Below are 25214 nucleotides of genomic sequence, written 5' to 3'. Positions count from 1 at the left end.
GGCACAGTAGTGAAGCTCTTCTGAGATAGAACTTACATACACGCAGATAAAATATCCTGTATACTCATGTATAGGTCAAGTTTTGAAGACTGTTTGTAAGCTGAAATTAGGGGTTGACTAATACACAAGGTATTGTTTTTGAGGGGATGAAACTCTTGCTTGGCATGAGTCAAAAAATAAACAAATGAGCCAGATCAACAACAAAATGAAAAAGAATTATGGCCATTATTGAATATTTATCGACAAAATAACTGTCTCCATTCTGCCTGCTAAGGTAGAACGGTACTGTTGTGCGATATTCCAGTTACCAGTACCGTAAAGTGCATGTAGTCTACACATATGTACAAAAGTTACTGGGCATACCGGCAGGTGGTCAGGCCATCTACCGAGGGTATTTGTACAACATACAATTCATGATCAGGAAGTGACCACTGAAAAACTAGGGTCAACTTATACACAAGATATATGAAAAATACCAGATTGTTTGGCCAAAAATAAGGGGGTCAAGTTACAGTCCTGCTGTAATGAACTATACTGCTGGCAATTAGAAATCATTATTTTTTTTCCACTTGGCAATATTCCTCACTTTGAGCAGAAAATTAAGCAACTTTTTCTCAATAGATTGTTTTTTGTAATTTTTGTGATATTTACTGCCTTGTTTTAATATGTATTTTCCATTAGGTTTAACACGTCTTTGGTATTCTGCATGTTACATGAAGATATGTGTAACCCTTAAAGAGCCATTGAAGAGTAGAATATCAGCTTTCCACATACTTTATACATAACACCAAAACAGAATGTGATGTGGTTGGTACTCCTTAGAATTTTTTATAATTTTTGTGCAATCGTCATATTCTGGTAAATTGGAAGACTGTGTGGCTGAGAGGCTTTGACCATTTTATTTTTCCTTGCAGATCACATATTTGGCCGATTATATGACATTGCTATTAGCTAGTAAATCGATAACATTTGCCCAAATTGAGCAATTAGACACACTGTAAATATTAGTTACTATTTCTGTGCAAATCTTGTATTTTGTTTGATCAGAGCAATTTACATACGCGTTGATTGTTAGCTATTTCTAGTGTGTTGCATAAGATGCATTTGATAACTTAGTTGCATTATTGGATTAAAATTGTTAAATAAGGCTTCCTTTCGCAAATTAAAATGTTAATTGCTACATTGGCTAAGGGTAGCCCATTGACCAGCATTAATGATAAAATGGTGTGGTGAGACTAACCAGATACTGAAGACAGAGGAGTTTTGCAACACCTATTCAACAGTTAAATGTTGTGCATTTTTTTCACTAAATATTTGTTTCTGTAAAATCTGTGAATAATGTATCTGGTACAAGTGGTGCTGGGTTTATTTTGAGCAAGAAAAATAAATTTTAATTTCTTTCTGATATTACTTAACTAAATAGAGAAATCATAAGTGCCATTGGTAATTTCAAAACATTGATTTAACTTGCTGAGAGAAAAGTTTGCATTTGCTGTCATGTAATGTTGTTGTTTACTATGCTTCTACACGTGGGCATTTTCAGTATTTAATAAATATCACCAGTTTTGTTTCTAGTTGCAATCTTTATTCACAAATCTTGAATGAACAATATTTCATTTGATAAAATTGTTGGAGTAAAACAAGAGTGGATCAAATCCAAATTAACAAAGTATCAAATTTATAAAATGTTTATTTTAGCTTACAAAGTTTGAACTATATTAAATAATTTCATTTTATTTAACTATAAGAATTTGTTTGGGCTGACAAGTATTGCTACTTGCTGCGCAACCATTGTTCACAGTGAAATATAATTAATATTTATTCCAGGAAGATTCTGCACACCAGCCATTCTCAATGTGGCATGCTGAACCACCCTTCTTAGAGAGCAGGCTGCTACTAACTGCATATTGTCTTTCTGCATTATGTACTCAAGTTGTACTCAAGTTAAAACTCAGTATGCCATTGAGGAAACCATAACAAAGTTCTGGCTGAACAGACCACTGGCCATTTGTGCACTGTTGTTTTTAGTATGGATGGGCTGAGAAACAACATGTAGTACAGGCTGGCACAATTATCTTGAATACCTATAATACAAGTTCTAGGTGCATAGTGTGAGTAAAGGGATGCTCAGCATTGAGAGGGCTTTAGTCTTCAATCATCTGGCACCTGGAACTCTAGATTAATCCTGCTAGTCAGTAAAAAAATACACAAGTTCATTTCCATCCAGAGTACAGCTCATCAAAGCAGCAGTTTTGACAAGCAAGACATTAACTTCCCTTCAAATAGTGTGACTGCAATCATATCTTGGAATGAACTAGTAATTTACAGCTGTGGTCATCTTTTCCACAAAAGGCAAGTGTGACATATCCAAATTCTTTACCTTTCTCTATAGCTTAAGGCTTCAGAAATCTCCCAAGTCTAGAATTCTGATAAGTGTAAAAGTGGGGTCATTCCAGAGTTAAAGGAAAGAAAGAACCTTTGCCTTAAACAAAATGTCCCATCCTAATTCAAGGCACAGAGTCAAGCATAGATAAACGAGTTGTTGATGCCTGCACAGTTGCATCACTGAACATACAAATTAAAACTGACTTAATCCCTCACATAAGGTTAACAGTATAGTAACACATCTGCTACACAAATATACTGAATGGTTTTCATTGAGACAAATACAGTCTAAATTGCAAGTAATTATAAGTTTTAATGTCAAGTTTTCACTTGTAATTGGTAGTTTATACTGCCAAATTCTCATAACATGCAACAGATAATCATCTTTAGAAGCTGCAAGTCTAAAAAATAGCATTTCTTCAAACTATTAATCTGTTCTCTGACCCAAACACCAAGGTATTTAGAACTTAAATGAAAAAAGCATATTTTTCTACAAAAGTAATGAACTCTTTATTTTGCAAGTTTGGCAAAATTCACACATTTATGTGGCCAAGTTAAAAATTACATTTAATTTATACAGAGTACATCTTGTAGAAAAACTGGCTAGGATCAGTGTTTTGTAATTTGTAATAAAAATGTTTTTTTTGTGGTAATCATGATCTACATGTGATCCCACAATGATGATAAAAACAGAGGGTGTGGGCTGTCTGGACTGATTATAATTACACTAACCACAAAATGTTTTTCACATCCCCATCTCTTGAAGCTCAGCTTTCAAAACAAACAATCTGGTTTTAAATAGATTACTGTTCAAGTTACTTTGACATTTGCCATGACCTTTTAAAATATTGATATTCATTGCATACAATAATTGCTATGAAATCAGTGACATTAGGTTCAAATTCATTTGTGATGAGTTTTTAAAATTAGTTTCCTAACACAGGAAATGAGACAGATTTATAATATCCTTTCTTCAACAAAAGTTCCATGCAGTGGCTATATTTCCAAGCAAATGGCAGTGTCAACTGAAAAACACAAACACATGCAATATTTATGTAACAATTACATTTCAAGAACTGAAAGCTGGTAAAACATTTTTTTTTTCTTTTTCATTGTCATGCCAATAAAGCAATGTTGAGTTAATTTCCTTATTTAGGTTCTATAACTACTGTAACAAAATACTTTAAATTAGTTGAAAGATACCTGATCAATAAACAGATTTGTATCATAACACTTACTGGTCAATGACCTGCCCTAAAATGTTGGATTACCACACCTTGACTGATGGGTGGAAAATGTAAATTCCAGTGGACTTGTCATCTGTTAACTTCTTTGCACTTTCACCAGTGGGCCTGTAAACCAATTTAGGCTTACCACCACTGGAATTTGTCCATGCCAAGTCTACAGTCCCACACCAAACATCAGCCCAACAGGTTTCCCTGCATATAGCTGACAGGCACGGGTTGTCCCTTCTTGACAGCACTCCCCAGCAGCAAGGCCCACAAAACTTATCATTTTGACTCAGCCCCAAGTGTTGTAGTGGCACTTGCCACAGGTACATTTGCTTGGCCAACAGCTCTGAGGTGAGACTTCAGTGTCATAACAGTGGAAATGAACATTTGTTTACATGTACAAGATTGACGAAATACCCGTTAAACCAATATGAGTGACCTCAAATGATTTTTTTTTCTTCTGCCTCTGACTACAAGTAAGTAACAATCCTGACATCGACAGCTGGGTTAGGAGGTGCTGACTGGTACATTCTGGTGATTGAAAAGACTTTGGCAAGTTTGAGATTTCTAGGTTTGCTCGCTGAGCTATGGGTTTGTTCTCAGACGTTCTCATCACCATACTAGGTAACATCACAAGTAAGCCTCTGGTGAAGCACTGGTGATTTGTCCCACTTGCTATTTGCGTCTTGGTTTGTTGTGGTAGGTGATATAATTTTTGGTTCTGTTTCTGGGAGTTGGTAAATGCGGTCCAAATCTATGTTTGCTAATGGAGTTCCAGTATGAATGCTAGGCCTCTAGGAATTCCCATGCATGTCTTTGTTTAGCCTGTCCCAGCATGTATATGTTGTCCCAGTCAAACTGATGTCCCGCTTTGTCTGTGTGTATGGATATCAATGATAGTTGGGCATGTCTTTAGGTGGCTAGTTGGTTATCCATACACACAGATGAAGAGGGACACCAGTTCGACTGGGACAATATATCCATCCTGGGACAGGCTAACAAAGACACTTGCAGGAATTCCTAGAGGCCTGGCATTCAAACCAGGACTCCATTATCAAACATATCGATTTGGACCCCATTTACCAACCTTTCAGAAACAGAACCAGAATTGATATCACCCACCACAACAGACCAAGACACACAAATAGCAAGCAGGACAGAACACCAACACTTCACTGGAGGCTGACCGATACGTTACCTAGCATGGTGACAAAAACATCTGAAAACAAACCCACCAGCTCAGCGAGCAAACCTACAACCTGACTTTGGCAACTCTGGGGACTAGAGTCTCTAGCATAGTTGCAGGTGCACCCTACCCAGCTTCAGCTGCTCCAGGAAATGGTCACTGGCAGAAAGGAGTCAAGGGTAGGTCAGGGCATCTTTGGAATTTTCCAAGATGAAGTCTTCAAGGTCCTTGGGTGTCATTCCTCTTCCCTTTGGATGCCTGGTGAGAGGAAGGGGGAAGCCTTGTTCTGTTCTCACAATGACATTGTTGCTGAGCACCCATGACTAGGACAAAAAGAGTGCAGGTCATAGCAAATATCTGGCAGCCACTGAGCATTCTGCTGAATCTGGGTCCCTAAAGCAGTTAGCACTTGACTGCTTCACAGAAATGTTGATAACATGCCAAAGCCACAATAAAAGTTAGATAGACTCTACCAGTATGGTGAGTCTTCAACATCACTACCTAAAATTTCCCTGTCTCTCTCTGCAGGTACTTATGACAAATACAGAGGCAAGTAACTCAGCAGGTGGCTGAACTCTGTCAGTCCTCTGAGTTTTAGAAACTTTGAGAGTTTCTTTCTCCTCTTACTGAGCACACAGGGAAGTTTTGGTCAGATTTTTAACCCCAAAATCTGTTCCAGCTAAAATGCACATCAAGATGACAATCTTTGGGCTGTTGAAAGTTAGACGAACACTGTGCTGGTGCTTTTTCTGAGGTTTCATAGCCATCATCATCAGAGGCGGTGGTCATGCTGTGCACAGGCTGTTGCCTTTTCCAATTGAATGTCTATTGACCATTTGTACCTGTGGAAGACGAGAAATATTTAGTTGAAGATCCACAAAGCCTCGTCTGGACGAACACAGGAGATTGCAGACTGCTCCTGTCAGATGTGCAGGCAATGTTTCTTCTCTGGTTTTCTCATGTAACCTGCCAGTTCCACTGCCTGCTTCACGCAAGGGGTCATAATTCAGAGATTTGGCATACTTCCTTGACTCATGGCCATCTCCTTTTTGTTGTGCACCAGCTTATCCAACATAAGTCTATTGTCAATGGTGCATGAATACTTTGAGCACACATAGCCACATATTTTGGTGAATCTATCCAGATTAAATGAGTAGAAAATGCAATGCACATCGTACATTTGTTTCAGAGGTTAACAACTCTTTGTGACAGCTGTACAGTGACAGAGTTACACTGAATGATGGCCCTCTGAGTCTGAATTTACAGGGGCAAGATGGTGAAACTTAGCTTTGCAGAACAGGGATTGTTCACCCTTTGCCTGGACAGCTTCTAGGCTATTTCATTAAATCCCATTGGCACTGTCCTGTGTAGCATCCTTGGTCCAGCCACTCGAGTCTAGTAGGATTGCTTCTTGCAGCTTTCAGTACAAAGAGCACAATCCTTTGAACCTGAATGGCCTGCAGCAGCATGTCCCTCAGCCAGTGCAGGAATTAAATCCATACTATTGGTGTCCCTCGGCATGTCTAGTGAGGATTCGGAAAACATTTTAGCCAACTTTTTCCTGGTCTGTGAAGTCTTCAGAGGGTTGGAGACAACCAACGCAGATTCCTATGAAGCCTCTGGCTAGCACTGAGTAAAGTATGTGCAAGTAAACTTCATAAATATAACACACAAATTTTCAATCCTGAAAGACCCTGGTGGGTTGAGAACCTCTGGATTACCTGTCATTTAACTCATGCTGTAATTTGGTTGTTTGCAAATGAGCTGAAAAGGCCATGACAGAAGTCTAAGACACCCAACTCCACACTTTAACTTCAAACTGGAACATCTTGGTCAACTTGTCAATATCGCTGAATTAACCACTAAATAATAATACACACTAAATCATAGATGTAGTTTTCCATGTACCTTTAATCCCTCTCCAGCACTATCATAGGTAAAGGTAACATTGCCATCACCTTACCAGACCATGTGGCTGAGATGACTGATGATGATTTAACCTGAGGGTCACCCTGCCTTAGGTGGGAGAGAAGTTGAAAAGAAGAATCCTTCATGGTAACCTCAGTCAGTGTGGAAATTGAATCCACGCTACTGGTGTCACTCTGCATTGTAAACCAACCGTTCAACCACCTGAACTAACTTATCCCAGTTCTATTATACTGTAATATTCCAAACAGTAAGGCTAGATAGTTTAAAGCATTTTTACGAGTATTTTGAGCTTCATTCCAAATTTGATTCTCAAAGGTTTTGAACAAAATCAGAAACTCTTGTTGATATTCTTTTTTTACTATGCTTAAATTAGTTATAACAGTAGTTTCTTCACAAATGATAAACAGTTGATGTAAAGATTCATAAGAATTCGCAACCCAATTGAATGTTCATCACTTACCGTTAACCATTTAACCAGCTTTTCATGTGACTGTTTTTGGTTCTTGAAAACCTTTAGATTTAGCAGCTTAGACACAAATGTTTCTGGTGTTATTTCTTCTGTCTAAAATTTTTTTTTAAAAAGAGATATTTTACAAGTTGCATTCCAAATAGTAATTATTCTGTTACAATGTTTGTATAATCAAGCAAGGTACAGCACAATGCCCATCAATCTGCAAATTCCCTTTGATGAATTTTTCTGGAAGTTATGCCATTAAAGTTTTCAGAAATGTTCTATGAGCATGAGTACTTTATAATAAAAATGCATTGTGTACTTTTTTATAAAATTCAACTATGTATATTAAGTAGCTATTGAAGTGATGCCAAATTGACTAATAACACCTTAAGTTCTGACCACTATGTAACTTAAATGTACTCCCTTTACTGTCAAGTTGAATACCAGGTTTTGGTAGGAAAATAAATTGTTCTTAGTTTTGTATTAAGTTCTATGTTCCATTTTTATAGTGTTATACAAACATTCACTAGAACTCATGACTTTTGATGATAAGCTAGAAAATTGTTTGGAAAGCAGGGAAATCGTCTTCCCATGGACATGAAATAGAGCTGGCCACTTTCTGTGTGGTCTGTATGGCCTTACTGGAAGAGCAAAGCTTACAACTACATTCCTGTTATATTCCAGAAGGCCCTGAATCAATATGTTCTGATGTCACACATCTCATATGGCATCAGTGTTCCAGAATTTTTCACACATTTGCAAATAGCCTCTTCACTGTTCATTCTGAGGGGAACAAGTAAGAAGCTTCAGGGAAAGCATTGAAACTGTGAAGTGACATTCTTAAAGTTGTAGGTTTGGGGCGATTTTTGCCAGTTTCTGAATATATCAAGGAGACAGGATACATGACCCAGCTAAGGTGCTACTTTGCATTATCTCCTGGCCTGCAATATTGCCATGAAAAAGAACAGAGGACAAATAGAGCGGAGATTCTTGAGTAGAAGCAGGAAATCTCAGTGGAACGAATAGATCAATAACACCTCGAGTTTTTTCTTCTCGCACCTTCTCCTTGATGATGGACACCAATCAGCTCTTCCCCTCCACTCTCTTGAATTTTTGGGATATTACTCACGTCTTCCATCGTGAAGAGTTACAAGAACTAATTATTAAGTTCCTCAGCCATTTCCTTGTTCCCTACTACTCTCTCGACTGGCTAGCTTACCCTCATATTTAATCTTCTCCCTCCTTATTTCTTTTTTTGTTGCCTTCTGTTGGTCGTTGTAAGCTTCCCAAACCTCTGGTCTACCTCTGCTCTTTGCCACATTATATGTTTTTTCTTTTGCTATCCCTGACATCCCTAATTAACCATGGTTGCCTCATCCTCCCTGTACTATGCTTTTGTTTTCCTTGAGATGAATCTCTGCTGTCTCCTGAATTACTCCCAGAAACTCCAGCCATTGCTGTTCCACTTTCTTTCCTGCTCAGCTCCTCTCCTATTCAATTCTACCCAGCTCCTCCCTCATGCCTCTGTAGTTGCCTTTATTCAGCTGTAATATCACTACCTCTGATCTTATCTTCTCCCTCTCAAATTGCAGAGTAAATTCAATCATATTATGATCACTGCCTCCTAAGGGTTCCTTCACGTTAAGCTCCCTTATCATTTCTGTCCCATTGCACAACACTAAATCCAATATTTCCTGTTCCCTCGTGGACTCCACAAGCTGCTCCAAAAAGCTATCTCGTAGATGTTCCACAAATCCCTTTTCTTACAATCCACTGCCAACCTGATTTTTGCTGTCATCTGCATATTGAAATCCCACAAGATCACTGTAACTTTGCCTTTCCTACACATCTTTTCTATCTCCTGGTGTATCTTGCACCCAGCTCCTGACTACTGCTTGGAGGCCTGTACATAACTCCAACTATGGTTTCTTAACCTTTGCATTTCCTCAATTCTATCCACACAGATTCTACACCATCTGACCCTACTTTGTTTCTTACTAACAAGGCAACCTCACCCCCTCTACCCACCTGCCTATCTTTTCGATAGGATGTATATCCTTGAATATGCACATGCCAATTTTGATCTGCACCACAAGCTCAATTACCTTATTCCTTATTCAGATATAACACCTTCAGTCCTGTATTAACCGTCTCTCTTCTCATTGTCATTTGTTTGTCCAGTCTGCCTAAAGTTTGATTGCTAACCCTTTCCATACACTCTGTCCTATTTGTGTCCCTTGTTCCTCTTGGTGGAGAGGTCTATAACTACGAGATATAGTTTAAGGATAAGAGATGGGAGGTTTAGATGGAATTTCAGGGGATCATGTTAGCATTCTGAATGTCATTGACTAAAAGAGTAGCAGAGGCAGAAATCCTTATTACATTCAAAAAGTACTTAAATATGCATTGATGAGACTATTATGGAACAAATTTGGGAAGAATATCCTGCAGTCGGTTCTTGGTGAAAAACAATGACATCACAGAAAATCTATAAGTCAATTGGTTGGTAAACTGTTGGGATATCTGTAAATTGCAATACATTAGAAAAATGTATTCTTAAGCACCAAAGATAAGCTAAAGTTAGGACCAACAAGAAATGTAATACAAGTGAGCTAAACTAAAGGAAGGAAGGAGAGTAAAATTAATTTAAAGCAAGTAAGCTTGAGATTAATACTAGGTATGGTGGGGAGGTCATTCCAAGTATTGCATTAACTTCAGTATGAGAGAAATCTTAAATGCATTGGGTGGTCTGGATAACCACATCTGCAGAACTGCCACTGTTTTAATGGTCTTGGGTGCCAGGTTTGAGAGCTTGAGCATTAGCTGGAGGCACCACAGTGCATCTGTGAGGTTGAGAGTTACATGGATATCACCTTTTCAGACATGGTCACATAATAGCTCAAGGAAGTGCAGTCAAAGAAGGAATGGACAGGCAGGCAGATAGTAAAAGCCCCAGAGTGCCTCTCACTCAAGAACAGATTTTTGGTGTTCGGAATGTTGAGAGTGTCAATTCCTCTAGGGAATGTAGCCAGAGCCCAGCTGAACAGGAGGAGCAGAAAGAGAGGGAAAACAATTGTGCTAGGAGATTCAATGGTGAGAGTAAGAACAGGTATTTCTACAATCCCAGATGAGACTCCAGGATAGTGTATTGACTCCCTGGGCCAGGATGTCACTGAACAGCTGCAGGCTATTCTGAAAGTAAAAGGAAAACAGTCAGATTGTGGTTCACATTGGGATCAATGACTAGAAAGAGGGATGAAACCTTTCAACAAGAACAACTAGGTAGCAGATTAAAAAGCAGGATCTCAAAGATTGTAATCTCTGGATCACTCCCAATGCGATGTACTAGTGGGTATAGAAATAGGTGGATATAACAGATGAATGCATACTGGAGGAGTTGGAGTAAGAGGGAGGGCTTCAGATTCCTGGATCATTGGGTTTGTCTTAGGGCCGGTGGGACCTGTAGAAGTGCAACTAATTACACCTGAACCAGAAAATGGCAATATCCTTGCAGAGAGAGGTTACCCTATAGAGGTTTATAAAATCATGAGACACATAGATAAGTTGAATAGTCAAGGCTTATTTTCCCTAGGGTAGGGGAGTCCAAAACTAGAGGGCATAGGTTTAAGATTGGGGGGGTGGGGGAGGGCGGGGAAAGATTTCAAAGGACCTGAATGGCAACTGTTGAGGGTATTGATTAATGCATGGGGACAATGTTGAGGGAGAGACAAGACTGGCAGTTCAATTTCTGGGCTATAGGATCTTTAGGCAAGACTGCTTTGGGAGGGGATGTCACACTATTTATCAAGGAGTCAATTACTGTGCTAAGAAGGGATGATACCTTAGAAGGTTCCTGAAATGAGACCATGTAGGTAAAACTTAAAAACAAAAAGGAGGCAGTCACCTTTCTGGGACTATAGTAAAGTCTGCCAGTAAGGGCGGTCCAAGAGGATATCCAAGAGAGCATTTTAAACCAGCATGTAAAAGGTACTACAAGAGAACTCAGCCGGGCAAATGGTAGATGTGGCAATAAGAGTGCATTTTGGTGATAGTTACCATAATTAAGTAAAATCAAGACAAAGATAGATAAAAATTCTGAATTCGGGATGGCCAGTTTTAATAAGGCAGGATACAGTCAAAGTGGACTGGAAGCAATTATTTGCAGGAAAATCCACATCAAAGCAAAGGAAGACATTTAAAAGGGAGAGACAGCAAGGCCAGTGTGTTTCAGTAAAGGTCAAGGGTGTGAACAACAGGTCCAGAGAGCCCTGGTTCTCAAGAGATGTAAAGAATTGCATGGAGGCAGCATGGTGGCTCAGTGTTTAGCACTGTTGCTTCACAGCGCCTGGGACATGGGCTCAATTCCTGCCTTGGGCGACTGTCTGTGTGGAGTTTGCACATTCTCCCCGTGTCTGCATGGGTTTCCTCCGGGTGCTCCTGTTTCCTCCCACAGTCCAAAGATGTGTAGGTCAGGTGAATTGGCCGTTCTAAATTGTCAATAGTGTTAGGTGCATTAGTCAGAAGGAAATGGGTCTGAGTGGGTTACTCTTTGGAGGGTCGGTGTGGACTTGCTGGGCTGAAGGGCCTATTTCCATACTATTGGGAAAGTTAAAAAAATATATTAAATACAGGAAACATATGGAACATGCCATAGGCTCAAAGCAGCAGATGTACCTAAGGAGTTTGGAAAGGGCAGGGGATTGCTTCAAAAAGAAATTAGGAAAGTGAAGAGGAGAAACAGTAAGATACTTGACAGTATCAGTAAGGAAAATCCAAAGTTTTCCTAGTATATTAGGGATGAGAGAAATAACCGGTGAGAAAGTAGAGCCCAGCAGGGACTTGTATACTATTAATTTCAAAACTTAGACGGCACACGCATAATATCCTGCCACACTGCATTATCTTCAATTCTTGTGTGATAAATTTTAATTTTATTAATAAAGCATAAACATAAGAATGACAAGTGCTAAAATAATACTAATACATCATACCCAAAGAATGTTTACAAGCTGCAGTATTTCCCATGTTATTTGTTGAGGATCCTTCAAAGTATATGAGTCCAGGATGATTCCAGTCAAAAAATGATTACATTCCCTGGCATAAAATATTTCTTCATGTGATAAGTTAAAAGTGAGAGATGCTAAACCTATAAAGTTTTGAACAAATAAAAAAAAAGTCTAAATTCAGTGACTGAAATTAGTTACCTGGTTAGAATGATCTAATATCATAAGACCACAAAACCGTAGAAAATAGGAGTGGAAGTAAGGCCATTCGGCTCATCGAGTCCACTCCATCATTCAATCATGGCTGATGGGCATTTCAATGCCACTTACCCGCACTCTCCCCATATCCCTTAATTCCTTGTAAGATTAAGAATTTATCAATCTCTGCCTTGAAGATATTTAACGTCCCAGCCTCCACTGTGCTCTGTGGCAATGAATTCCACAGGCCCACCACTCTCTGGCTGAAGAAATGTCTCCTTATTTCTATTCTAAATTGACCCCCTCTAATTCTAAGGCTGTGCCCACGAGTCCCAGTATCCCCGCCTAACGGAAACAATTTCCCAGCATCCACCGTTTCTAAGTCATACATTATCTTGTAAATTTCTATTAGATCTCCCCTCAAATTTCTAAACTCTAATGAATACCATCCCAGGATCCTCAGCTGTTCATCATATGTTAGGCCTACCATTCCAGGGATCATCCATGTGAATTGCCATTGGACACACTCAAGTGCCAATATGTCCCTCCTGAGGTGTGGGACCCAAAACTGGACACAGTATTCAAAATGGAGCCTAACCAGACCTTTATAAAGTCTAAGTAGCACATAACTGCTTTTATATTCCAATCCTCTTGAGATAAATGACAACATTATATTTGCTTTCTTAACCATAGACTCAACTGGCATGTCAACCTTTAGAGAATCCTGTACTAGCACCTCCCAGATCCCTTTGTACTTTGGCTTTATGAATTTTCTCACCATTTATAAGTCCATGCCTGTGTTCTTTTTTCCTAAGTGCAAGACCTCACATTTGCTCACATTGAATTCTCCTAAACTGTCTACATATTTCTGCAGCCTCCCCATCTCCTCAGAACCACCTGCCTGTCCACCTAACTTCATATCATCGGCAAACTTCACCAGAATGCTCCCAGCCTCTTCACCCAGATTATTTATATATAAAGTGAACAGCTGCGGCCCTAATACTGAACCCTGCGGGACACCACTTGTCACCATCTGTCATTCTGAAAAAGAATCTTTTATCCCAACTCTCTGCCTTCTGTCAGACAGCCAATCCTCAATCCATGCCAGTAGCTCACCTCGAACACCATGGGCCCTCACCTTACTCAGCAGCCTCCTGAGAGGTAATGGTATGGTCCTACGAAGTGTTGCTGAACAAAGAGTGCAGGTTCATAGCTCCTTGAAAGTGGAATCGCAGGTAGTTGGATAGTGAAGAAGGCGTTTGGTATGCTTTCCTTTATTGAGCAGAGTATTGAATACAGGAGTTAGAAGGTCATGTTACGGCCGTACAGGACATTGGTTAGGCCACTGTTGGAATATTGTGTGCAATTCTAGTCTCCTTCCTATCGGAAAGATGTTGTGAAACTTGAAAGGGTTCAGGAAAGATTTACAAGGATGTTGCCAGGGTTGGAGGATTTGAGCTATAGGGAGAGGCTGAACAGGCTGAGGCTGTTTTCCTTGGAGCGTCAGAGGCTAAGGGGTGACCTTATAGAGGTTTACAAAATTATGAGGGGCATGGATAGGGTAAATAGGCAAAGTCTTTTCCCTGGGGTCAGGGAGTCCAGAACGAGAGGGCATAGGTTTAGGATGAGAGGGGAAAGATATAAAAGAGACCTACAGGGCAACTTTTTCACACAGAGGGTGGTACGTGTATGGAATGAGCTGCCAGAGGAAGTGGTGGAGGCTGGTACAATTGCAACATTTAAGAGGCATTTGGATGAGTATATGCATAGGAATGGTTCGGAGGGATATAGGCCAGGTGCTGGCAGGTGGGACTAGATTGGGTTGGGATGTCTGGTCGGCATGGACAGGTTGGACCAAAGGGTCTGTTTCCATGCTGTACATCTCTACGACTCTTATCAAAGGCTTTTTGGAAGTCTAGGTAGATAACTAGGTAGGTGGGTGGCACAGTGGTTAGCACTGTTGCCTCACAGCGCCAGAGACCCGGGTTCAATTCCCGCCTCAGGTGACTGGCTGTGTGGAGTTTGCACATTCTCCCCATGTCTGCGTGGGTTTCCTCCGGGTGCTCCGGTTTCCTCCCACGGTCCAAAAATGTGCAGGTCAGGGGTAGTGTTAGGTGCAGGGGTAAATGTAGGAGAATGGGTCTGGGTGGGTTGCGCTTCGGCGGGTCAATGTGGACTTGTTGGGCCGAAGGGCCTGTTTCCACACTGTAAGTAATCTAATCTAATCGCATCCACTGGGTTTCCCTAGTCTAACCTACTTGTTACCTCTTCAAATAATTCTAACAGGTTTGTCAGACACAACCTCCCCTTACAAAATCCATGCTGACTTGTTCTAATTCAACACTGCACTTCCAAGAATTTAGAAATCTCATCCTTAACGATGGATTCTAGAATTTTACCTCCAACCAAGGTTAGGCTAACTGGCCTATAATTTTTCATCTTTTCTCTTGATCCTTTCTTGAACAAGGGGGTTATAACAGTGATTTTTCAATCATCTGGGACTTTCCCTGACTCCAGTGATTTTTGAAAGATTACAGCCAATGCCTCTGCTATTTCTTCAGCCACCGCCCTCAGAACTCTAGGATGTAGCCCAACAGTGCCAGGAGAGTTATCAATTTTTAGAACTTTTAGCTTATCAAGTACTTTCTCCTTTGTAATGGCCACCATACTCAACTCTGCCCTTGACTCTCCTTAATTATTGGGATATTACTCATGTCTTCCATGTCAAACTTCTTTTATTTTATATAGCATTTTATATTATAAATAACTTTGACATCACACCAATGCAACTTCAAATTGTAATTTGCTCCATTACGTTCCCAGCCCTATCTGCAGTCTTGTCTGGTCTGAGGAGAGACAGTACGCCCTCCACTTGAGGGAATGGCAACTTGGAAAGAAAGTCACTCTCAGGTTAACTATAATTCCCAGCCCAAAACAACATTGACCTAGGTCTTTCAGAAGGATTCAGATATTGCCTCTCAACTACAGTCTTTATATGACTTTGATAAATCAGGGGTTGAGGAGAAAATTTCGTTTTTTGGAAAATAAAGATAAGCAAATACAGTACTTTAAACAAAGAACAAAAAAATCACTTTTTGCAAAACAAATAAATATTTTCCTTTGGAATAAATAATAAATACCTGCGACATGACTGTTATCTGAGTAACCATATTGTGCGGCATCAACTGTTGGAAAATATGGAAATAGGTAATAATTTGCAAATAAGTATTTCAAATTAGTGTAGCGTATGATTTATTTTACAAGACTGTGGTTAAAAGAACATTGTGGTAACAACGTAAGGCATGCTCCATAGCCATTCATATGTGAAATGCTCAATAATTCTAATTATTCAGGACATGGTTGGGAACATGAGACTGGGATATCATAACAATTACAGAGACGTGGCTCAGGGATGGACAGGACTGCAGCTTAATGTTCCAAGATACAAATGCTGGAGGAAGAATAGGAAGGAAGGAAAGAGAGGAAGGGGAGTGGCGTTTTTGATAAGGGATAGCATTACAGCTGTACTGAGGGAGGATATTGCCGGAAATACATCCAGGGAAGTTATTTGGGTGGAACGGAAAATAAGAAAGGAATGATCACCTTATTGGGATTGTATTATAGACCCCCCAAAAGTCAGAGGGAAATTGTGAAGCAAAGTTTTAAGGAGATCTCAGTTATCTGTAAGAATAATAGTGAATGGTGATGGTAGGGGATTTTAACTTTCCAAACGTAGACTGGGACTGCCATAGTGTTAAGGGTTTAGATGGAGAGGAGTTTGTTAAGTCTGTACAAGAACATTTTCAAGTTCAGTATGTGAATGTACCTACTAAAGAAGGAGCAAAACCTGACCTACTCTCAGGAAATAAGGCAGGACAAATAACTGAGATGCCAGTGGGGGAGCACTTCGGGCAAGTAATCATAATTCTGTTAGTTTTAACATAGTGATGGAAAAGAATAGACCAGGTCTGAAAGTTAAATTTCTAAATTGGAGGGAAGTCAATTTTGATATATTCGGCAACAACTTTCAAAATTGATTGGGGACAGGTATTTTCAAGTAAAGGAATGGCTGGAAAATGGGAAGCCTTCAAAAATGAGATAATGAGAGTCCAGAGACGGTATTTTCCTGTTAGGGTAAAGGGCAAGGCTGATAGTGTAGGAAATGCTGGATGACTATAGAGAGGTTTTGGTCACAAGGAAGGAAGCATATGTCAGGTATAAACAGCAAAAATTGAGGGAATCCCTAGAAGATTATAAAGGCAGCAGAAGTATACTTAAAAGGGAAATCAGGAGGGCATAAAAGGGACATGAGATAGCTTTGGCAAACAGGGTTAAGGATAAAAGAGTAACTAAGGAGGGAATAGGGCCCCTTAAAGATTAGCAAGGCCACCTATGTGTGGAATCGCAGGAGATGAGGAAGATACTAAATGAGTATTTTGCCTCAGTGTTTCTGGTGGAGAAGAATATGGAAGCTGGAGAACTTGAGGAAATAAATAGCAACATTTTGAAAAATGTCCATATTACAGAGGAGGAGTTGCTGAATGTCTTAAAATGCATAAAGGTGGATAAATCCCTGGAGCCTGATCAGGTATACCCTAGAACTCTGTGGGAAGCTAGGGAAGCTGGGCCTCTTGCTGAGATATTTGTCATCAGTAGCCACAGGTGAGGCCAGAAGACTGGAGGTTGGCTAACATGGTGCCACTGTTTAAGAAATGTGGTAAGGAAAAGACAGGAGCTATAGACTGGGGAGCCTGATATCAGTGGTGGGCAAGTTGTTGGAGGGACTGGATTTACACTGGAAAGACAAGGAGTGACTATGGATAGTCAACATAGCTTTGTGCATGGAAAATTGTGTTTCACTAAGTTTATTGAACATTTGAAGGCAGAGCAGTGGACATGAACTATATGGACTTCAATAAGACATTTAATAAGATTCCACATGGTAGACTAGATCAGGTTAGATCACGTGGAATTCAGTGTGAACTAGTCATTTGGATACAGAACTGACTCGAAGGTCGGAGACAAAAGGTGGTGGTGGAGAGTTGCTTTTCAGACAGGAGGCCTGTGACTAGTGGAGTGCCAGAAGGATCGGTGCTGTCATTTATAGGAATGATTTGGATGTGAACATAGGAGTTATGGTTAGTAAGTTTGCAAATGACACCAAAATTGGTGGTGTAGTGGACAGTGAAGAAGGTCAACTCAGAGTACAGTGGGACCTTGATCAAATGGGCCAATGAGCTGAGGAGTGGCAGATGGAATTTAAATTAGATAAATGTGAAATTCTGCATTATGGAAAGGCAAATCAGGGCAGGACATACACTTAATGGTTAGGTCCTAGGGAGTGTTGCTGAACGGAGAGACCTTGGAGTGCAGGTTCATAAATGGAGCCACAGGTAGACAGGATAGTGAAGTGGTGTTTGGTATGCTTTCCTTTATTGGTCAGTGAGTATAGGAGTTAGGAGGTCATGTTGCAGGACATTGGTTAGGCCACTTTTGAAATTTTGCGTTCAGTTCTGGTCTCCCTGGAAAGATGTTGTGAAACTGATTATGATAAGATTTATAAAGACATTGCCAGAGTTGGAGGGTTTTAGCCATAGGGAGAGGCTGAATAGGCTGGGGCTACTTTCCCTGGAGCATCGGAAGCTGAGAGGTGACCTTCCAGAGGTTTATAAAATCACAAGGGGGTGAATAGCCCAGGTCTTTTCCCTGGGTTGGACAGTCCAGAACTAGAGAGCATAGGTTTAGGGTGAAGGGGGAAAGGTTTGAAAGGGACCCAAGGAGCAACATTTTTGTGTGGAGGGTGGGGCATGTATGGAATGAGCAACCAGAGGAAGTGGTGGAGGCTGGTACAAATACAACATTTAAAAGACATCAGATTGAGTACGTGAATATGAAGAGTTTAAGAGGGATAGAGGCCAAATGCTGATGATTGGGAATGGATTGTTGTAGGATATCTGGTCAGCATGGACAAGTTAGAGCAAAGGGTCTGTTTCCATGTTGTATAGCTCTATGACTCTATTGCTTTGAACCATATTAACATATTAATAAACTTTTGTTCATAGATCTGATCAACTTAAAATCCCTTTATCAAAATTCTTTTTGTTCCTGTGCCTACACAGCAGCACAAAAGGAGGCTGACTATCTCAGCTCTTTTAAAATGGCAACTGTGGGCTTTCCTGTGGCACTGAAGGTTTTTCCCTTTCAGCTATTTATCCAATTATCTTTTGAAAGTTCTTGTCAAATCTACTCTCAGCTTTTAAACAGCAGAAAACATAATCACAACTCACTCTGTATAATTAATCTCTTCATCTCACCTTAGTCTTGCCAAGTATCTTAAAATTGTATTCTTGTTACTGACCTTTCTGCTACTGGAAACAGCTTTTCTTTATTTGCTCTGATCAAAACCCTTTGTGATTTTAAACACCTCTATAATTAATACCGGACAGTACAGTGGCTCATTGGTTAGCACTGCCACCTCACAGCGCCAGGGACTCGGGTTTCATTCCACCCTCAGGCAACTGTCTGTATGGAGTTTGCATATTCTCCCCATATCTGCGTGGGTTTCCTCCCAAAGTCAAAAGATGTGCAGGTTAGGTGGATTAGCCATGCTAAATTGCCCATAGAGCCTAGGTGGATTAGCCATGAGAAATGCAGAGTTAAAGGCATAAGGTAGTGGAGGTGGGTCTGGGTGGTATGCTCTTTGGAGAGTCGGTGCAGACTCTAAGGGCCAAATGGCCTGTTGCCACACTGTAGAGATTCTATGATTCTTGTTATGGACCAGGCCAGATCCCCTCAAAACATTTTAAGAAGGTAGCCCAGACCCTAACTTTTTTAGTCATTTTAAGCAGATGTAAAGTGGATATTCCAGGAGTGATGCAGCTGGTCAAACCACTTGGCTACAAGTAAAATAGAATTTATTTACACACCACTGAATGATACATGAACAAAAGAAAACAGAATTTAGAATAACTTATTTGAAAACCCAACCAACACAACATCGTAACTTAACAAAGCTGTTTCAATCCCTACAACATCCCATAAATACACCCCTTAGCAAAAGGTAAATTCAAACACAGGTAGGAGAGGATTCAGAGAGAAAGTTCAAGCAAGACCTCTGTTGAAGCATGGAACCTCTTTTTACTGTAGCTTTCTTTGACCAGCAGCTTTGAACAGACTGCTTGCTAAAACCAAACCAAACCAGGATTAAAAACCTGAACTGGGTGAACTGGCCATTCCCCTTTCATTGTACAAGTGTTTTTTTAAAAAAAACAGAAGCCCTTTTCCTTGATTGTTGCCTTAGGCAGTATCTGTTAGCCATAATCAAAGTGGCCTAACCCAGACAGATCGAAACCTCTGCCTTTTACAACTCTTTTTGAAAAAAACAAAGGACAACATAATCTTGTTCAAGGAGCAGTGTTATCGCATTCCATTAAATCTCTTCACCTTCTGTTCAATACTTATAAATGTAATCATTTATCTATCTTGCTAGAACTTTAAAAAAGAAAAAAGGAAAGATAATTAAGACAATCCCATTGTTTAGTTTTTTTTCCTCAAAAGCAAAAGTTTTTTTTTAAGTAGCATTTTCAGAGCCATTCAGAAAAAAGTCGACAAATATTACAGCTGACTTTGTGTAATCCGTGGCAATGTGACTAGTTACCATTCTGTTTTATTTTATTTTCACCATCAGATCTTTCATGTCTATATTCATTCTAGGTTAGAAGATACGCTGTTTTATAATGAGAACACTGTTTAATCATAGTCTTGATAGCCCTTGTCTGTAACAAGTTAGAGGATTGCTTGATGAAATCCTATAAGTAAAGCTTTATCTCTTGACTTACTTACATGCTATTTGAATTATAAGGTGATGTCGTACAGTAATAGAGATATACATTACAGAATACATTACCCTTCCGTCCAACTCGTCTGTGCCATCAGATATCCTAAATTAATCTAATCCCATTTGTCAGCATTTGGCCTATTTCTCTTAAAATCCTTACTATTCCTATACCCATCCAGATGCCTTTTAAATGTTATAATTGTACAACACTCTATCATTTTCTCTGGAAGTTCATTCTATACATACACCACCCTCTGCGTAAAAACGTTGTCCTTTAGGTCCATTTTAAATCTTTCTTCTCTCATCTTAAACCTATGCTGTATAGTTTTGGTCTCCCTAACCAGGGGAAAAGACCTTGACTATTTACTCTATCCATGCCCCTCTTGATTTTATAAACTCTATGAGGTCACCCTGTCGGTCTCCGACGCTGCAGGGAAAGTAACTACAGCCTATTCAGTTTCTTTGTATCCCTCAAACCCTCCAACCCTGGCAACATCTTTGTAAATCTTTTCAGAGCCCTTTCAAGTTTTACAACATTTTTCTCGTAGCAAGGAGACCAGAATTGAACACAGTGCGATGTTCCAAATGTGGCCTAACCTGTCACAGAACCATAGAGTCCTACAGCACGGAGACAGGCCCTTCAGCCCAAACTGGTCCATTCCAATCAAAATGTTCATCCATGCTATCCCCATTTCCCTGCACTTGGCCCATATCCTTCTCAACCTTTCCTATCCATGTATTTGTCCAAATGCCTTTCAAATGTTGTTCATGTACCTGCTTCAACCACTTCTGGTGGCAGCTCATTCCATATGCAAACCACCCTCTGTGTAAAAACTTTGCCTGCCAGGTTCCCTTTTATTCTTTCCCCTCTAACCTTAAACTGATGCCTTCTAGTCCTCAATTCCTCAACTCTGGGAAAAAGACAGAATGCATTCACCCTGTCCATATCTCTCATGATCTTATACATTTCTATAAGAACTCCCCTCAGTCTCCTATGCTGTAAAGAAAACAGTCCTAGCTTGTCCAACCTCTCACTATAACTCAGATCACTGAGTCCTGGCAACATTCTTGTAAATTTCTTCTGCACTCTTTCCATTTAATAACTTTCTTCCTATAACAAGGTGACCACTCTAATCTAGACTCTGGTTTCCAGCATCTGCAGTCATTGTTTTTACCTATAACAAGGTGACCAAATCTGAACACCATACTCCAAGTGCAACCTCACCAACGTCCTGTACAACTGCAACATAACTCTACTCAGTGTCCTGACTGATGAAGGCCAGTGTGCCAAAAGCCTTCTTCACTGTTTAAAGAGCAGTTCTTGTATGTGTGATGCATAAATTTGTTCCTCTGAGACAAACAAGAAGAGGTAAGATTAAGGAGCCTTGGATGACGAGAACAGAGGAGCCGGGAAACAGGCTTTAACAGATCAAGGAAGTTGGAAATTTTGGCAAACATTAAAATTGATAAGTCTCCAGGGCCAGACCAGATTTATCCTAGGTTGCTCTGGGAAGTGAGAAAGGAGGTTGCTAAGCCGCTGGTGAAGATCTTTGCTTCCTCAATCTCCACGGGAGTCGTATCGGAGGATTGGAGGAAGGTGAATGTTGTTTCACTTTTCAAGATGGGTAATAGGAAAATCCCTGGGAATTACTAATCAGTCAGTCTTACGTCTGTGGTCAGCAAGGTTTGGAAACAATTCTGACGGATAGGATTTATGACTATTTGGAACAGCATAGCGTGGTTAAAAGCAGTCAGCATGGGTTTGTGAGGGGCAGGTAAAAACAATGACTGCAGATGCTGGAAACCAGATTCTGGATTAGTGGTGCTGGAAAAGCACAGCAGTTCAGGCAGCACCCAAGGAGCTTCGAAATTGACGTTTCGGGCAAAAGCCCTTCATCAGGAATAAAGCAGGGCTTTTGCCCGAAACGTCAATTTCAAAGCTCCTTGGATGCTGCCTGAACAGCTGTGCTCTTCCAGCACTACTAATCCAGAATTTGTGAGGGGCAGGTCATGCCTCACAAATCCTATTGAGTTCTTTGAGATAGGTTGACGAAGGACGGGCAGTGGATGTGGTGTATATGGACTTCAGCAAGGCATTTGATAAGGTTCAACATGGTAGGCTCATTCATAAAGTCTCTGGTTTCAGAATTGGTTGGCTGACAGAAGGCAGAGTTGAGAGTGTAGTGCTGGAAAAGCACTACACTCCCGACTCTGTGCTCCAGCATATGCAGTCCTCACTTTCTTCTCCTGAGAGAAGGCAGAGAGTGTTTGTAGATGGAAAGTGTGCTGCCTGGAGGTCAGTAGCGAATGGTGTCCCACAGGGCTCTGTTCTTGGGCCTCTGCTCTTTGTAGTTTTTATAAATGACTTGGATGAGGAGGTTGAGGGTTAGTACATTTGCCGATGACACAAAGGTTGGAGGTACCTTTGATAGTATCGAGGGCTGTTGTAGGCTGCAGTGCAACATTGACGGGCTGTGGAGCTCGGCTGAAAAATGACAGATAGAGTTCAACCTGGATAAATGCCAAGTGATGCATTTTGGAAGGTCAAACTTGAATGCTGAATATAAGATTAAAGACAGGATTCTTGGCAGTGTGGTGGAACAGCGGGATCTTGGTGTTCAAGTGCATAGATCCCTCAAAGTTGCCACCCTAAAAGTGGATAGGGTTGTTAAGAAAGCATAAGGTATTTTGGCTTTCATTAACAGAGGGATTGAGTTTAAGAGCTGCAAGGTTTTGCTGCAGCTCTACAAAATACTGGTGAGACCACAGTCGGAATATTGTGTCCAGTTCTGGTCGCCCTATTATAGGAAGATGCAACGGCTTTGGAGAGGGTGCAAAGAAGGTTTACCGGATTGCAGCCTGGACTGGAGGGCTTGTCTTATGAAGAGAGGTTGACTAAGCTCGCACTTTTCTCTCTGGAGAAAAGGAGGAAGAGAGGTGACTTGATAAAGATGTACAAGGTAGTGAGAGGCATGGATAGAGTCAATAGCCAGAGGCTTTTCCCCAGGGCAGGATTGACTGCCATGAAGGGTCATAGTTTTACGGTGTTAGGAGGAAGATATAGTGGAGACATCAGAGGTAGGTTACTTACGCAGAGTTGTAAATACATGGAATGTGTTGCCAGCGGTTGTGGTAGAAGCAGAGTCATTAGGGACATTTAAGCGACTGCTGGACATGCACATGGACAGCAGTGAATTGAGGGGTGCATAGGTTAGGTTATTTAACTTTAGATTAGGATTAATCCTTGGCACAACATTGTGGGCCGAGGGCCTGTTCTGTGCTATACTTTTCTACGTTCTAAATCAAAACTGTTAATTTTCTGTTCAGAATGTGAGAGTCATAAAGTACCTATGTCAGTAGAGTGTTTCAAGTATAGCACACTATCTGTGTAAAACACAGAGTATCCATCGTTTCCCAGGAGGAGAGGATGGTGTACTTTTATGATAAATCCAGAGTCCCGTGGCCAACAATCAAAATCATTATGATCCATTGTCTTACTGAATCGTTTTCCTACAATCAAAAAAAAATCCATATGTTATAAATCATGCATAGGAAACAACACATTTACTATTATAAATTGCTATTTCAACATCTGCTATGTCAATTGTCACATTGTGAATATCAGGAAATTACTGATAATTGAGTGTACAGCTATTCAATGTTGGCATGATTTCAACATACAAAGGCAGCAGAGGAAAATCCTCACAGCAAAACGTAGAATGATGTTCTAGTTTATTTTTTAAATGTATAGGAAGTAATATTATGTTTCCCTTGACAGAACCATTCCAAAGACCCATGACATTGGTTGCAAAGAAAACTTCAGTACCTTTAATGAGTTAATGTTTTGGACTGAAAGACGGAGTTCATGCTGCTGTACACTTTCCAAAGTTAGGTGGATCTGGGATGTCCCATATCATTTTAAAGCACTTGCTTCGAGATAGGATGGCAGAACAGATGCATACAGTTAACTAAGATTGCCACAGTAAGTTGGAATGCCCACAGAAGGGAAGAAATGGTCTGGGGTCAGTGTGAATGTGAAAAATTAGGATCAAGAAGAGGAGTTCCGAAACACCTATATATGGAGACCCATCACGGGAACAATAAAAAAGCACAAAAATGGTGCAAATATGACAGTCAAAATTGCTTTGGGCATGCAAATACTAACTTAAACAATATTTTGTTACTAAATGTATACAATTTCTATACTATCATAACACTACCTTTAATATCATTAGAACTGTACTTTTTGTTTATATAAATATAAATCACATAGAACAATAAATTCTGTACACCAAAAGAGAGTATTTTCAATACAAAAATGAATGGCTTTAGCCGATTGTACATTTATAGTTTGTGGATTTTATGATTTTTATGCATGACACTCATTTAATCTTCTGAATGGAAATGAACTTGAAGAAATCATAATTTTCCCAATGAATTATTTTTAATCCTAAGTAGTTCACCATAGCAGAGTCTTTATTTATCTTGAGGTCTTTCTTCTGTAGATGTAAGTTATAAAGTATGCAGATGAATTTCAAGCCTGCAATTAAATTTACTCTTTTGAAATACTAGTTTTTCTATTACTTTTTCTACTAGACGCTATTACAGCCATTTTTTATGTATTTCCACAGAAAATATAGGCTTGTATTGAAGATGCTAAAAGGTTAGTTTAAATAGAAATTGTTGCCAAATGCAGATACTATAGAAGGTTAGATTATTTGCAGGAAACTGCAAAAAACTTGTTCCATTGAAGAATGCTTACAGACAGATCATGAAGGTCTTTCTGGGGCATGTCATAAATATTAAATGAAAGTTTTGCATTGGATTGACAGTTTTGTGATTCAGTAGATAGCACCTCCAATTCTTAGCCAGAAGCTCTTGGTTTGAGTCTGACCAAAGGATTTACAAGGGAAAATATGTTAATCATACAGTCAAACTGATTCATTTATCAACCTGCAAGTACTTTCAACATATGCCAGGTGCTAAAGGT

The 25214-nt window shown here is 40.0% G+C and overlaps 2 protein-coding genes across 6 annotated transcripts in view; one reads left to right on the top strand and one right to left on the bottom strand.

The window, feature by feature from the left end:
- plekhg4 (pleckstrin homology and RhoGEF domain containing G4) overlaps positions 1-1575 on the top strand; it is a 223245-nt gene extending 221670 nt beyond the window's left edge. For 3 of the 5 annotated variants that reach the window (XM_043707122.2, XM_043707121.2, XM_043707119.2), the window contains one exon: positions 682-1575. In XM_043707122.2, coding sequence (XP_043563057.1) covers positions 682-687 — 6 coding nt within the window. In that variant the 3' untranslated portion in view covers positions 688-1575. The remainder of the gene's footprint in view (positions 1-681) is intronic. The other 2 variants (XR_015759974.1, XM_087995955.1) reach the window with 2 other exon arrangements.
- A 1721-nt stretch (positions 1576-3296) lies between these two features.
- Positions 3297-25214, bottom strand: part of LOC122558742 (BTB/POZ domain-containing protein KCTD19-like) — a 120977-nt gene continuing 99059 nt past the window's right edge. Inside the window, exons 13-16 of the mRNA XM_087995589.1 lie at positions 23573-23734; positions 12178-12332; positions 7113-7294; positions 3297-3489 (exon numbers count right to left, since the gene is read on the bottom strand). Of these exons, the coding sequence (XP_087851715.1) occupies positions 3312-3489; positions 7113-7294; positions 12178-12332; positions 23573-23734 (677 nt within the window). The 3' untranslated portion in view covers positions 3297-3311. The remainder of the gene's footprint in view (positions 3490-7112; positions 7295-12177; positions 12333-23572; positions 23735-25214) is intronic.

Source organism: Chiloscyllium plagiosum, unplaced genomic scaffold (genome assembly GCF_037043375.1).
Source record: "Chiloscyllium plagiosum isolate Xiang-an unplaced genomic scaffold, Cpla_swu_hap1 HiC_scaffold_17, whole genome shotgun sequence".
NCBI lineage: Eukaryota > Metazoa > Chordata > Chondrichthyes > Orectolobiformes > Hemiscylliidae > Chiloscyllium > Chiloscyllium plagiosum.
This window is presented reverse-complemented; position numbering and strand designations above follow the sequence as displayed.